The sequence below is a fragment of the Odontesthes bonariensis genome, chromosome 12 (assembly GCF_027942865.1).
Source record: "Odontesthes bonariensis isolate fOdoBon6 chromosome 12, fOdoBon6.hap1, whole genome shotgun sequence".
Lineage (NCBI taxonomy): Eukaryota > Metazoa > Chordata > Actinopteri > Atheriniformes > Atherinopsidae > Odontesthes > Odontesthes bonariensis.
This window is the reverse complement of record NC_134517.1, coordinates 18,131,307-18,144,563: the sequence shown is the minus strand read 5'-3', so window position 1 is coordinate 18,144,563 and position 13,257 is coordinate 18,131,307. Positions and strand designations below refer to the sequence as shown.

General features: G+C 39.7%; 1 protein-coding gene across 1 annotated transcript; it reads right to left on the bottom strand.

Annotated features, from left to right (window-relative positions):
• Nucleotides 1–3,540: 3,540 nt before the first annotated feature.
• LOC142396133 (gastrin-releasing peptide receptor-like) lies at nt 3,541–9,411 on the bottom strand. The gene is made up of 3 exons (XM_075478671.1): nt 8,996–9,411; nt 7,310–7,661; nt 3,541–3,855 (listed from the first exon to the last, which is right to left on the bottom strand). Exons 1-3 carry the CDS (start codon nt 9,409–9,411, stop codon nt 3,541–3,543), a joined length of 1,083 nt encoding a protein of 360 aa, XP_075334786.1.
• Between the last annotated feature and the right edge of the window lie 3,846 nt (nt 9,412–13,257).

The following is a 13,257-nucleotide window of genomic DNA, read 5'->3' as shown; positions in this document are numbered from 1 at the left end:
CCCCCAAAAAAAAAAACTTGGCCCCTCTCGGCTGCCGTAGTTTTACAATAAGACAATAATTCAGTCTTATCTAAACAGCTGTTAGATCTGTCAGTACTGAAATAATTTAGTTCCTGCCCTATTGATTCATATCAACGTGAAACAAGACTTTAGATGTGTTACATTATGCTTTAAACACTTTATTACAAAACAAATAGCTGCATTGATTTGTATGCACAACAATCCGACACACATCATTAACTTGCTCACATTATACGTCACTATATAAACACTGAGTGACACTTCACCGTTCCTTTAATATTGTAACATTTTGAAAACATATGACAAGTAAATGTTGCGCGATGAGTTTGAATACTTTACAGCCATCGTACTTTTAAATGTCAGAAAAAAAACACTGCTCCACACAGAGTGATGTTAAAAAAAAAAAGAAAGAAAAGAAATCATTCCTGCAGATAAAAACTTCACACAATAAAGCAAAAAGGCCGGCTGAGAACACTTAATTTTCATTCATTTTCAGAATCCGTAGACGACACACAATCCTTACATCGAAATGCCTGTGAGTTGTAGACCCGCAGGTGGCCTTTTTTAATAGGAGCATCCAGCATCCAGCACGACCTGAGGGACAAACTGCGGCAGTGCAAGGACTCCTACAGGAGGAAGCTGGAGGCCAAGGACAACAGAACAACACCAGAGATGTGTGATCGGGGATGAAAGATATAACCGGCTTCAAGGTGAAAGGCAGACAGACTGTGGGCACCCTGGAGAGGGCCCACCCTCAGCTGCCTCCTCCACTTCACACCTCCCCACCACCACCACCACACATCCTGTGGACATCAATCCCCGACTACTCTCAACGCCTTTGTCCTCCACTCCTCAACTTTGTCTTCCTTTGATTTTTTTGAGTGCATTCAACATGATCCGGCCGGGTCTACTGAGGGACAAACTGCAGGTCATGGGGGTCGACACATCCATCATCTCCTGGATTGCCAACTACCTGACAGACAGACCACAGTATGTCCGGCTGGGCAGTGTTCTGTCTGATGTGGTGGTTGGCAGTACAGGAGCTCCTCAGGGGACTGTGCTGTCTCCTTTCCTGTTTACCTTGTACACCACAGACTTTAAATACAACTCAGAGTCATGCCACTTGCAGAAGTTTTCGGATGACTCTGCAGTTGTTGGGTGTATAAGGGATGGACAGGAGGGGGAGTACAGAGCGCTGGTAGAGGATTTTGTGGATTGGTCTGGCAGAAATCACCTGCTTCTGAATGTGGCAAAGACCAGAGAGATGGTCATTGACTTCAGAAGGAGGAGGACGGCTCCAAAGCCTCTGTGCGTTCTGGGAGAGGACGTTGCAGTGGTGGAGGACTACAAGTACCTGGGAGTGCACCTAGACAACGGACTGAACTGGAGGACCAACACCGATTCTGTCTACAAGAAGGTGATGAGCCGACTCTATTTTCTGAGGAAGCTGAGATCCTTCAACGTGTGCAGCAAGATGTTGGAGATGTTCTATCAGTCTGTTGTTGCCAGTGCACTCTTCTTCGCTGTGGTCTGCTGGGGGAACAGCATCAGAGCCGGTAACACCAGCAGGCTTAATAAACTTATTAAGAAGGCTGGTTCTGTCATCGGCTGCAAACTGGACTCATTTGAATCTGTGGTGGAGAGGAGGACACTGAACAAACTGTTATCCATCATGGATAAACCCACCCATCCTCTCCACCAGCTGCTGGTTGGACAGCGGAGCTCCTTTTCCAACAGGCTCATCCAGCTCCGCTGTCACAAGGACCGATTCAGGAAATCCTTCCTACCAGCAGCCATCACCATCTACAACACCTGCCCTCTGGCTGGAAGAGAACTTCAAGCTCAATAGGCTTGAAGTCTCTCCTAAAAACTATAACAATGACAATTTGCACAACTGCTCATTTTGCACTAATAACATTTGCACAAATATCATCATAGTACAATATAATGTAAATTATCCATATACCCCATATACCCTATATTTCTTATGGGTTCAGTCTGCTCAGTTAAATTTATTTTTACCTTTATTGTTAAATGTACAAATCTGTTTTTATTTATTTTATTGATGTTTATTATTATTATTATTATTATTATTATTATTATTTACCCTACTCTTCATACTGTAGATTTGTATATAGCTAATGTTTATTTCTCTGATGTTTATTCTCTATTTTTATTCTATTCGCTTGTTTTTCCTTTAATTGTTTACATATCTTTTATACTGTATGCTGCTGCAACACAATAATTTCCCAAACTGGGATGAATAAAGTACTTATCTATCTATCTACACCAAGGCATCAGTGGAAAATGAACACAAGCCAAACGGATTCAGATGTATGAGGCTCTATGTGAACCAAAAAAAAGTAGCATTTGACTGTGTCAGTTCAAGTTTTGTCCAAACTTCTGTTGTCTTCTGGACTCTCTGTCGACCTTCTCTGATTATCATCCTGTTGTGTCATTTGACCGTATTGTCTTGTGTTGTTTTTCAGTGTCGAAAATTTATTCTTATCAATTGATTTATACATTTATGTATTTCAATCCTTGTTTTTATCATTGTATTATTTATTCCTATGCATAGTCCTCCGACTTATTTCCAAAAGCATATTTATTCAGGTATTTCATTCAATTAATTCAAAATTTTTGCTTTTTTTTTGGTCATTTATAGATGTAATCATTTCTGAACCTTTTAATGTGTGGAAAACATTACCTATGTTCTCCACATATGCATCTATTTTCATTTAATTTATGCATTTCCATCTGCAATTTTGTATTATATACTAATTATTATGAATGAGATTGCAAATTAAATTAAAAAGTTTCAAATATTGGTGACTAAATTAGGATGTCAATGCAAAATTAAATGAACACAGATGAAGACTAAAGTAATTAGTTTCACATTTCATTTTGTCATTATTGTCTAAATACATTTTTGACGTCATTCTTTGTGTTATTTGTTGGATTATGAATTTATTTATTTAGCCATTTATGTAAGTTGGTGTCTGTTTTACATTTTTCTCAGTTTCTGTCTTGTATGCAAAACAATGTTCATCACAACATGGTCAAATGACACATCAGGACGACACAAGAGGGGGAAAATCATACAGACAAAGTCTGAGTCCAAGAAGACCACAGAAATTTGGACTAAACTTGAATTGACGTAGTCAAATGTTTCGTCAAGTTAGCAATCTACTTCGGCACTGTGGTTGTGTCACAAGTTACACAAACATGGGTCATTGTTTTGTCACACGCTCAGTGGACATGAGCAGTGCGCATGTGAACATATTTTTGGCCCAAATGGAGCCTCATACATCTGAACCGGAGCAGTGTTTGTGACAAGCAGCTTCAGAACCACCTTCATCTTTCAGTCATGAATTTGTTTGAAAAGATGGTTCTTGTGTTTTCAACTGAACTTTTAGCAACAAGCACTTCGAAAATCATCTTCCAGTGTGTTCACTGAAATTAAAAGCAGGAGAGTCCTGCAAAAGCCCAGATAGCGAGTCAGAGTAAACTCAGATTCCTTCAGACCGTGGTTACATTTGTACTTGCACTACTCTGGCTGTGCAGCTGTCTGGGCGAGCTGCAGCACAGCAGCTGCTTTTTGAAGTGTTTGCTGAAGCTCTTGCTCATCAGGTACAGAGCAAACGGGTTCACGCAGGAGTTGGTGAAGGCCAAGATGCGAGCGCACACGCTGGCGATGAAGTGACCCAGCGACGTGTCCACCTGGTCGTAGTGGTAGGAGCGGTACAGATAGATCACATGACTGGGGAGCCAGCAGATGGCGAACAAGCCGACAAACACCAGGACAGTTTTGGCCAGACGCTTCCTGGACTTGATCTGACAGGAGAGGAGGGAGGAGAAATTAAATTCCGGATCTGCTGTCGTCGAGTGAACATTTTAAATTTGTGATCAAATATCTACTTGGTCAAGGACAATCTAATCAGCCTCAGTTGTACTCTGCTTCTAATTAGTATTTGACTTTTTTTCTGATTATAACCAAAAGTGCGTCGAAGACAAAATGAACTACTAATTCACATTTTAAAAGGCATATTAGAGGAAAGTCTTGATTGGTGAATTTGCCCTTCATCTTGACAGAAAACATGCTTTTAGCTATTCATTGTTCACTCACTCACACACAGATTCAGAGTTAACACAATTATAGCAGCAAGTACTCTTCGAGGTCAATTTAGAACCTATTCTTGAGCTTTCAATCATATCCCATGATCATCATCAGCACTGAAGTCAACCGGCTGCTGGGAATATGTAGACATTTTAGGATTTAAAAGAAAACATTAATGAGCATTCCTTTCTTTTTTTATTTCGAACAATCTATATATTCCTTAGATTTGTAACGCATGCCCCTTGTGGGTTCTCTCCTTGAGGTTGGGAAACACAGCTGCGTGCATTGTTAAATCAATGCGTATGAAATCCAGAGCAAGTATCAATGCAGCGTTAAGCAAACTGGTATCCCGAAACAGTGCATAAATACAGCAGATTTCATGTTATCATTTTATTTATTTTTTCCTTTGGCACATAATGAGACATTGTGTAGTCTGACATACGTTGTGCAGAGATAAACAACTCCTTCTCTGAAACTGGCCTGACCTACTTACTATAATTAAAATTGTTACGATTATCTATGACTAAGAATTTAATTTCTATCTTCTGCAGATGAATTACTTTGTCTGACAGCGCAGCAAACCAAAATTTTCTCATCATCTCCTTCCACATGAAGTCTATGCGCATTAAATTGCATTAAAATGGGTTTAAGTGCTTACATATAATAGGTGAAATGTCATTCAAGTAGCATTAAAGGTAGGGTAGGAGATCCTGGATTTTGAGTCCAGCGAAGCTGCATTTTGAAAATACACAGGTAAAAAGTCCCAACCCTTTTCTTCACTTTCCCCCCGAAGGCACGCCTCTAGAGTACATGAACGCGCACGAGCACGAAGGTGCACGAGCGCTGTTCTGACAGCAAGCATCGATCGCTGCCGTATTTAGTATTTAGTATTTAGTATTTAGTATATGCTAACTATACGTTTAATAATGCTAGGTGCTAGCCAAGCTGGCTCTAGTTTAGCTTCCTGCCAAGCTTCTGGACGCGTAATTCGTTCACGGAGCAGGGTACGCGCACAGGGGGAAGGAGGGGGAGGGAGGAGCAGATTGCAGTTTGATAGACGGCATCAGAATCCAATCATTGTTAACGGTCCGTTCAGTATGATTGGATACTGTTTTTCCTAGATTGTACGTTCTGGAGGCCACTAAAACTTTTCATATTTGTGTCAAAACATTTAATTAATTGGTTGCAATGGGGGTGTGAAGAGTATTTCAAGCAATATGTAAAAAAAAATGTTCCAGAAAAAGATCCCCTACCCCACCTTTAAGAGCATTAAGACTGAAAACAAAAAAAGAAAAGGTGGCCCAGCTCTGTCGAGAGTGACAGAATCTGCCTTCCAGCTTCTTAAAGCTCAACAAACAAAACATAACGTCTAATCTTTTGAAATCTGTACAAAGGCGTGAAGTGCAGTTTGTGGTTTGACTCATTTTTGGTTGAGAGAAGCTGCAGGGCAACCTGCGAACAAAGAACATAAAGAAAACCTCTGGAAACTTTGTGGTATTATAACAGGTTCCAGAATACACAGAATGAGGTGTTAATATTCTTGTGCGAACACATACGCTAAGTTGACATTAGGTGAATGGCGGATGGTGGACTTAAAGGAGAAATAAAGGCTCAAACAATCGACTTGAAGGGTGTTGAGTGTACGAGGCAGTTGAGGAGGAGGCTTTATATAACACATATAGACTGAAACGAACAGTTATGTTCACAATCAGTACAAGTTTTGACAATGAACTTCTTCATTTTGTTTCAAATGAACAGTGAAATATTCCCGTCATTCCATGACACCACGTTTAATATATTCTAAAGTGCAGTTTTGTCAGAGCAACACTCACAAATCCAAGTATGTGATTAACATAAAAAACACTATCAAAACAGTAAATATTCACATTAAAGAAGCTGGCACCTGAGAACTTTTGGTCCTTTTCGCATTTAAATTCTATTCAGTTGATTATCAGTATTGTTGACCAAACAGGGGGTAACTATTGTGTCTGTCTGGATCCTCTTTGATCCTTTGCTCGGCTTTCTTTTATTACTTTTACGCGTTGTCATAGGAGAAATGTGTCTTTACCAGTGTGAGACACTGCTACCACATTGAAATGATCAGACAGCCATCAGTTCAATGATTTTCTAAAGAAGTTGCGCATGTTTAAACAAAACATTTTCTCTATACCCTTATACTGCTCTCCCAGAGTTGTTAGAAACTTCAGCCATCATTGTTAATTATGTCATTCATACAACACCTGTCCATCAACCTCATTCACAAGTTTGGAATGAGAGATTTCATCAAAGGAAAAACATGACCTCTCATAGCACTGCTTTTTTCATGCCATGTTGGATTAAAGGTGGCCTGCACAGTAAAACAACTTATTAGCTTCAGCTGAGAGAACAGAGCAGTATTACAAGTCCGTCCAGCTAGTTAGCGAACTAAGCACAATTGATATCTCTGCAAAACAATACAATAAACATTGAAATAAAATATATCTTTACAGCATCACATACTTTTTGAAAATGTTTTAAACTCTGAATGCTGCATGACACACATTTAATCTGACAAAAGCATAAACTCTGCAGCCTCAGTTCAGGACCTCAGGACTCTCCTCTCTTTCTATGCACGTTTCTGTCTCTGTGGAATCCTCATAACGTGAGGTCCAGACCAACATACGTTCCATCAATAAGATAAAAGCACTTTACAAAAACACTTTCTTCATTTCCTGGTTGGGTTTAGACAATTGGTTAGGGTCAAATGTCTTAGTTGGCGTTAAAAGATAATCATGGATAGATCTAAAATACATTCTTTTTATGACTTAGTAATCATTAGGGTTTGGACAGAGCCAGACAAGCTGCTCTACTTGTATCCATTTTTAAACTAAGCTGACTAGCTTGTCAAGGGAGAAAAAAAAAATGGAATCAATCTATTGTTTTCTTTGTGGGATTAAAGCAATGTTTCCATATTTGACATATTTCCCTGCTCAGACACCTGATTCAAATAAATGTTTCATTTTCAATCTTTTGTAGAGCTCGATGAAGAGCTGACGAGTTGAATCTGATGTGTTAAAGCAGGGAAGCATGTAGAAAATGAAGGGCAGGTGTGCATGAGGACCAATGCTGTCCAAAAGTATAAAGAGGCCATTTTAAAACGACATAATCAAACAGTGCAGTCCAGATCCGCACCTGTTTGTGGAGGTGCAGTTGTCCTTCAGCGGGGATGTCTGCAGAGCTCCTGACCAGACTGCGAGCGATGAAGCAGTAGTAAACAGAGATGATGAGGAGCGGGATGATGTAGAAGATGAGGAAGGAGGCGGTGGAGTGGATCTTTGGATGCAGATCCCCAGCATGGGGGTAAGGCGCACAGGTCACAAAGGTCTCATTGGTCTGGCTGGTGGTGAAGGTGTGCAGGTCAGAGAAGACGGCTTCGGGAATGGCTAGAGTCCCAGACAGCAGCCAGATCGCCCCCGCACGTAAACTGATGCTGAGTGTGGCACTCGACCTGTGGATGTCCAGTGGTTTGACGATAGCTTTGTACCTGTGGGGGGAGGAAAAGCAGTGTATATTGAGCCCTGAAGATATCACATTACCATCTATATTGAGCATGTAATCTTAATCAAATAGAGGAAGAGGGTTTTATCGTCTCATCACTGATTTCAAGTGATCAGTTTATCCCAACAAACCTTTGATGAAAGACAGATTAGTCATGGAAATAAATTGTACAACAAAGGAAATTGAAGCAGGCTTTGAATGAAAACAGGTGATGCGAGCTGTGCTTGGTGAGGGTCTGATCAGTCACAACTGCTGGTGAATGTCCAATCTGTCTTAAATGGCAACATAATGAAAGATAGCTGGTTACTCAGCTATTTGCTGGAAAGAGAGTGTTGTTCCCTCTTTGGCAATATGTGTTTTGTCCATGGGAAGCTACAAGATGTCAAAAACTCAGGAAATACTAAGAACTTCAAAAACATTTTCAGCCCTATATTTTCACACCAAAAGCTGCATCTGTGACCTCTCTGTTTGCCATAGAGCTAATCGCACACCAGCAAAACAGCCCTTATAACAATTAAATGACTGCATTTAGAGTCAAACAATTCCCAGCGGATGATAGGGGATAGTCTGAAAGATTAATCTAGATTACCTGGGTTCCTTCTCGTTTATATTCTGGAGTAAATATTAACACTAAAGAAATGCAAATAATAAAATGTTCAAACTTTGCGTTTGTTCAGAATAAAGTGCACCCCTCACTTTGTTTATTTCTTCTTCTTTTTATGAGGAAAAAATAGATTATAGGTTTTTATTGCTTTTAAGTGAAAGCAATACAAAGCAAGGTAAACCATTTTCAGGCAAAAACACGAGTGGTCCAAAGAGTCATACATAAAGTTGTGTATCACACTGTGTAATAAGAGATACAGAAGCTGTTGTTAAATCAAGAAAATACAGGCTTGTTTTTAAAAAATTGTCAATTGTTTTCTATCAATACAACGTAAAAAAAATGGAACCTTGCCTGGAATTTGCCTTAATAGAAATGTAATTTAGCATATGATTACAAAGGAAATAAACGTAATTCCGAGACATATGAAAAGGGTAGTTGGTTTCCATAGTAATGATTCAAAGAAGTCAAGGTGTCAGGTTATTTTTGCAGATTAAAGTTTTGTCAGACTTTTCTCTTAACGCATACCAATTCAATAGAAATTCTGTTTTTTTAATGCCAATGCCATGCGTGCAAACAGGATTTTTCACTAGTTATGAGTTGTATAACATCACTTTATTGTAATCTATCTTTGGCTTTGCGCGAATCTAAGACAGGGAAGAAATCCAGAGGGAAAAGGTTATTTGAATTCAGCGTCCGCCTGAATGTGTGACAGGTACCGGTCAGCGGAGAGCGCAGTGAGGGTGAACACGGAGACTCCCACCGAGGTGAGCTGGATGAACGGGATCAGTTTGCACCCAACGCGGCCAAAGAGCCACTCGTCCACCAGGTAGCGGCTGGCGTCCACCGGGGCGCAGGTCACCAGCAGCAGCACGTCCCCCAGAGCCAGACTGGACAGGAACAAATTGGGCACGGTGCGCATGGACTTCACCAGCAGACAGGTCTTCATTAAGGTGATATTTCCAACAAGACCCACGATGATAATGATACCATAGACGGCCGCGATCCCCAAGCCGGGGAGCCAGATGCTATACTGGTGCTGCTCCGTGGGGGAGTCCCAGAATCCTCTGGAGACATTGAGGTGTAAAACCCTGCTGTCCTCCGGGGTTAAAATGAACTGATCCTTCAGGGACATATCAAGTCTGTAAAGGACACAGATCGCCAGTCCAATGCGTCCTGGTGCCCTTTTCTGTCTGGTTTATAAAGTATGCGCCCTCCTGCAGGCGCGTGCGTCACTTTACGCACCGCGGGCTGAATCAAGAGAAGATTGAGCTGAATTCTAGAGTGACACGAGTCGTGTCACACGACCAAACATATCATTTCTCCCGCATCTTCAGTGTAGTTAAAATCACAAAGTTGAGTGTGTTCAAACACAGGTTTGTGTTGTTACTTATTTGTCGTGGTGTTTCACTTCGTTATCAAAGCTGTATGATGTTTACACTGAGACAAATATTCAGACAGAACTCAAAATGTACTAAGAAGTGGGAATATAACGGACGTGCAGAGTTTTGCACACATTTCGTCCAAATTCAGTGTGACGTATCTGGTCATTTGAAAAGAAAGAGTTCAGACACAATTGAGTACTTTGGCTGCACACGCTTAAACATTAATAGTAATAACTGTGTGCTAAAGACGAACCTTTTTTTTTTTTGTTCTGACCAACACGGTTTTCTGAACAGTTATCCTTTTAAACGGTGTCAGAAAAACTGTCAAATATAAATAATGCAACACCAGCTCAGAGAAAGTCAGGACAGTGTGGTAAATGTTAACAAAGAAAAAATGCAGTGATTCTTTATTTTACTTTGACATTTATTTACTTGACTGTAACAAAGCGGTAAAGCTTTTGCTACTTTGCAATGTTCCCATTCCTTTTTATGACACATAAAATATGTTCTGCCATTGGAGATATCAAAAGACGAAGAGTTTCAGCTGTTATTTTGTCCCTATATTCCAACAAATGTGTCTCATGTGTGTAAGTTTTTATATTTTGGGTTCCACAAATGTCAAGCTCCAATTGATGATATAATTAAAGGATAAATGTATGTTCTGTGTTTACGTCGATCTTAAAATAACACAAACATGTCCATAGCAGCTGATATGCTTCAGCCTCCCTGCAACCCGAAGCAGGTTTAGAAATTTAATGAATGAAACATCTGGATCCTTGCCTTCGCCCATGCTTCACGTCCAAACCAAGTTTCATGAATATTAACCATGTAGTTGTTGTCATTTTCTATCAAATCGGACTGTTATTGTGGAACATATCCACAGGATTTGGCAAAGTCAGACTGAAGAAGCCTGGCAATGACTCCAGCTCTGCTTCAGAGAGCATATTTACCCCGAACAAACGTGTCATTGGAACAAATGTGTCTTTACAGGAAGGTGAACAAAAATATAATCAACATAAAGATTGATTTAAGAGAAACGTGAAAAACTCCTTGCGATATAGATTTGCTGGAGAATCTTCACCGTGTATAGCATCAACTTACTCCATTTTGTCTGTGGGGAAAGGGAAGAAAAACTGGGTTGTTTCTTGCTGTTGACACTAACTCTGTCACAGCTGGATTCTACTGCTTTTGTGAGAATCTTCATCTTCATCTTCGTCATCATGGAAGTAAAGGTCAGACCCTCAAACTTATCTGTTTGCCTTTAGTCTCAACTCAACTTTTCACCCACACACGGTTCGAGGCGAATGTATTTCACACTGGAGACAAGCAGGGACATTATTTTCTGCAGCATCAGATGGGACCATTTGAGCCCCAAATCATTTTCTCATATAAATGCAAATTGAGTTTTCTTTTATCGCTGCAACAGATAAGACCGAAGAAAATATGGTCCTCTGAGCATGACTTATACCATTTTAATTTTCTAGACTTCTCAGTTGTCCGCATCTGAGAACTTTAACCAAAAATTGCATGCTAAGAACAAATTGACTGCATCTGTGGCAGTTCTCAATATTTCACCCTTGTAGAGAGTGCGAGTCTAAGGGAAGATGGCCTTCAAAGTAACTAGAGCCAGACTTTTTATCTGTAAACGCAAACAGCAACACACTCCAGACACCATGCTGATTCCACCGCCTGCTATTTTCAGTAATAACCAGAACTGGAGCTCTGAATGCCGTCTTCTCCGTCCTCCTCTTACTCACTCACTCACTCAGAAAAGCTTCTGCTTTCTTCATAGTACTTTGCTTCTTTTTTAGAGAAACTGCATTTAGCAGTGAAAAATGTAATTAGTTTTATATTCATAAAACGACCTTTGCTTCATATCACCATGGCATTTGTCCTCTTTTCTTTATCGCTGCCTTTTCAAATGGGACAAAAAACTTTTCAAATTAAAATGTTCAAAGCGTCTCTGGCTATCAAAATCTCAGTCAGATAACCACGTGGATCATCTTGGAAATGGCACACAGTGCGATAAAGGTTTAATGAATACAGCAGTATTTGTCACCTGTAATGATTCTGAATGTTTGATGTTTCTTATCTAAAGCCATGCAATGCAACTTGCTTTATGTTTCTTGAGATTTTTCAATTTAATTCAATAATACTTTATTTATCAGCAAGATGAAATTATTTTTGAGACAGAGGTGTGATAAAAAATCTTCAGAAATCACTATCAAGGGATTGAGGTGTGTGTGGGGGGTGGAGGGGGGGGGGGGTTCACTGTCTGCCAGTGATATCAAACTTCCTATGATGATCAAGGGAAGAAATTATTTAAATTCCTTGCTTCTTTTCTCTCCATTTTGTTTCTGTTCTGCATCCTAGCCATCTTCGTTTCGACACAACTGGATTTTGGGTCTTTTTCTAGGCATTATTTGGGCTTTGGAAAGGTCAATCAGCAGCACCCATATGTAAACAACTTTCCTGTTGCCATGGTTATGTATCATAACAGATGTAAAAAAAAAAAACAGTGCCAGAATAACCAACAGCATCAAAGAAAAACTACTCAAAAATCAGTTGTTTCATTGAAAAAAGCTCATTAGAAAATCTAATTTAACTTTGTGTGTGTGTGTGTGTCTGTGCACGTTTTGAGTGAAACCAAAAACAAAGGTTACAACATGGTATTTCAAGTAAAACCTTAAAAGCTCACGAGTGATCTTGTTTTCTACCACCCACTACACATACAATTACAGATTAACTTAAAGTAACAGTTTCTGTACTGCCTTTGGCTGATCATAAATCTGTGTAAAAAAGTGCTAAATGTCACGCCCATGGGATTTTCCCCATGTTTTAGGTTATGTTTTGGTTCTTGAGTTCATGTTTTGCCATTTGCTTTTCCCCTCACTTCACATACCAGCTCATTAGTTTCCTTCACGTCACCTGTTCTTTGTCCCCAGCTGCACTCATTCACAATCACCCAGTTCCCTATTTAGTTTCCAGCTCCCCTGTCCTTTTGTCAGATCTTTACCTTGATACCTGATTTTCACCCTTCATGCCAAGACGGCGCGTTAGAGTTAAGTATTTATCCATGCCATGCTTAGTCAATTGTTTTTGTCATAGTCCTGTTAATGTTTTGATTTCACAGTTTAAGTTTTGTCAGCCGTGCCTTTTGTTTAACGTTTGTTTCTTGAATAAAACCAAGTTTGCTTTTCCCATCCTCTGAGTCCGCATCCATGTCCTACCTCACCACCTAAGCCTGACACTAAATGCATTCATAATGGTGGTTTTTAAAATACATTGTAGGACACATATTTTGAACTATTGAACCTTGTGGGTTTGAATTGAGTTAGACTTTTTAATATTATTATCATTATTGTTATCTAACTCCAAAAGGAAGGTTTTTTTTTTTCCGATTGGCCCATCTATCTCTTTGTAGCCTTTTTCCTATTAAACCTTTTTTTTTTGTCATTTTCATGTATATTTTTCTTCCTTAAATGTGTATTTGGAGTCACTTTGTCTCCTTTGTAGCTGTACGACAGAATCTGAACTGAACCTCCAGCCCAGATCAAACTATTTTTGCATCCTCTGTTCGAAAAAAAAAAAAAAAA

Excerpts from the sequence above, each read along its gene's own strand:
- LOC142396133 (XM_075478671.1), bottom strand. The coding sequence starts at position 9,411 with ATGTCCCTGAAGGATCAGTTCATTTTAACCCCGGAGGACAGCAGGGTT. Across the intron at positions 7,662-8,995 it reads ACTGCGCTCTCCGCTGACCG|GTACAAAGCTATCGTCAAAC; the intron begins GTACCTGTCACA and ends CTCCCCCCACAG. Across the intron at positions 3,856-7,309 it reads AACTGCACCTCCACAAACAG|ATCAAGTCCAGGAAGCGTCT; the intron begins GTGCGGATCTGG and ends CTCTCCTGTCAG.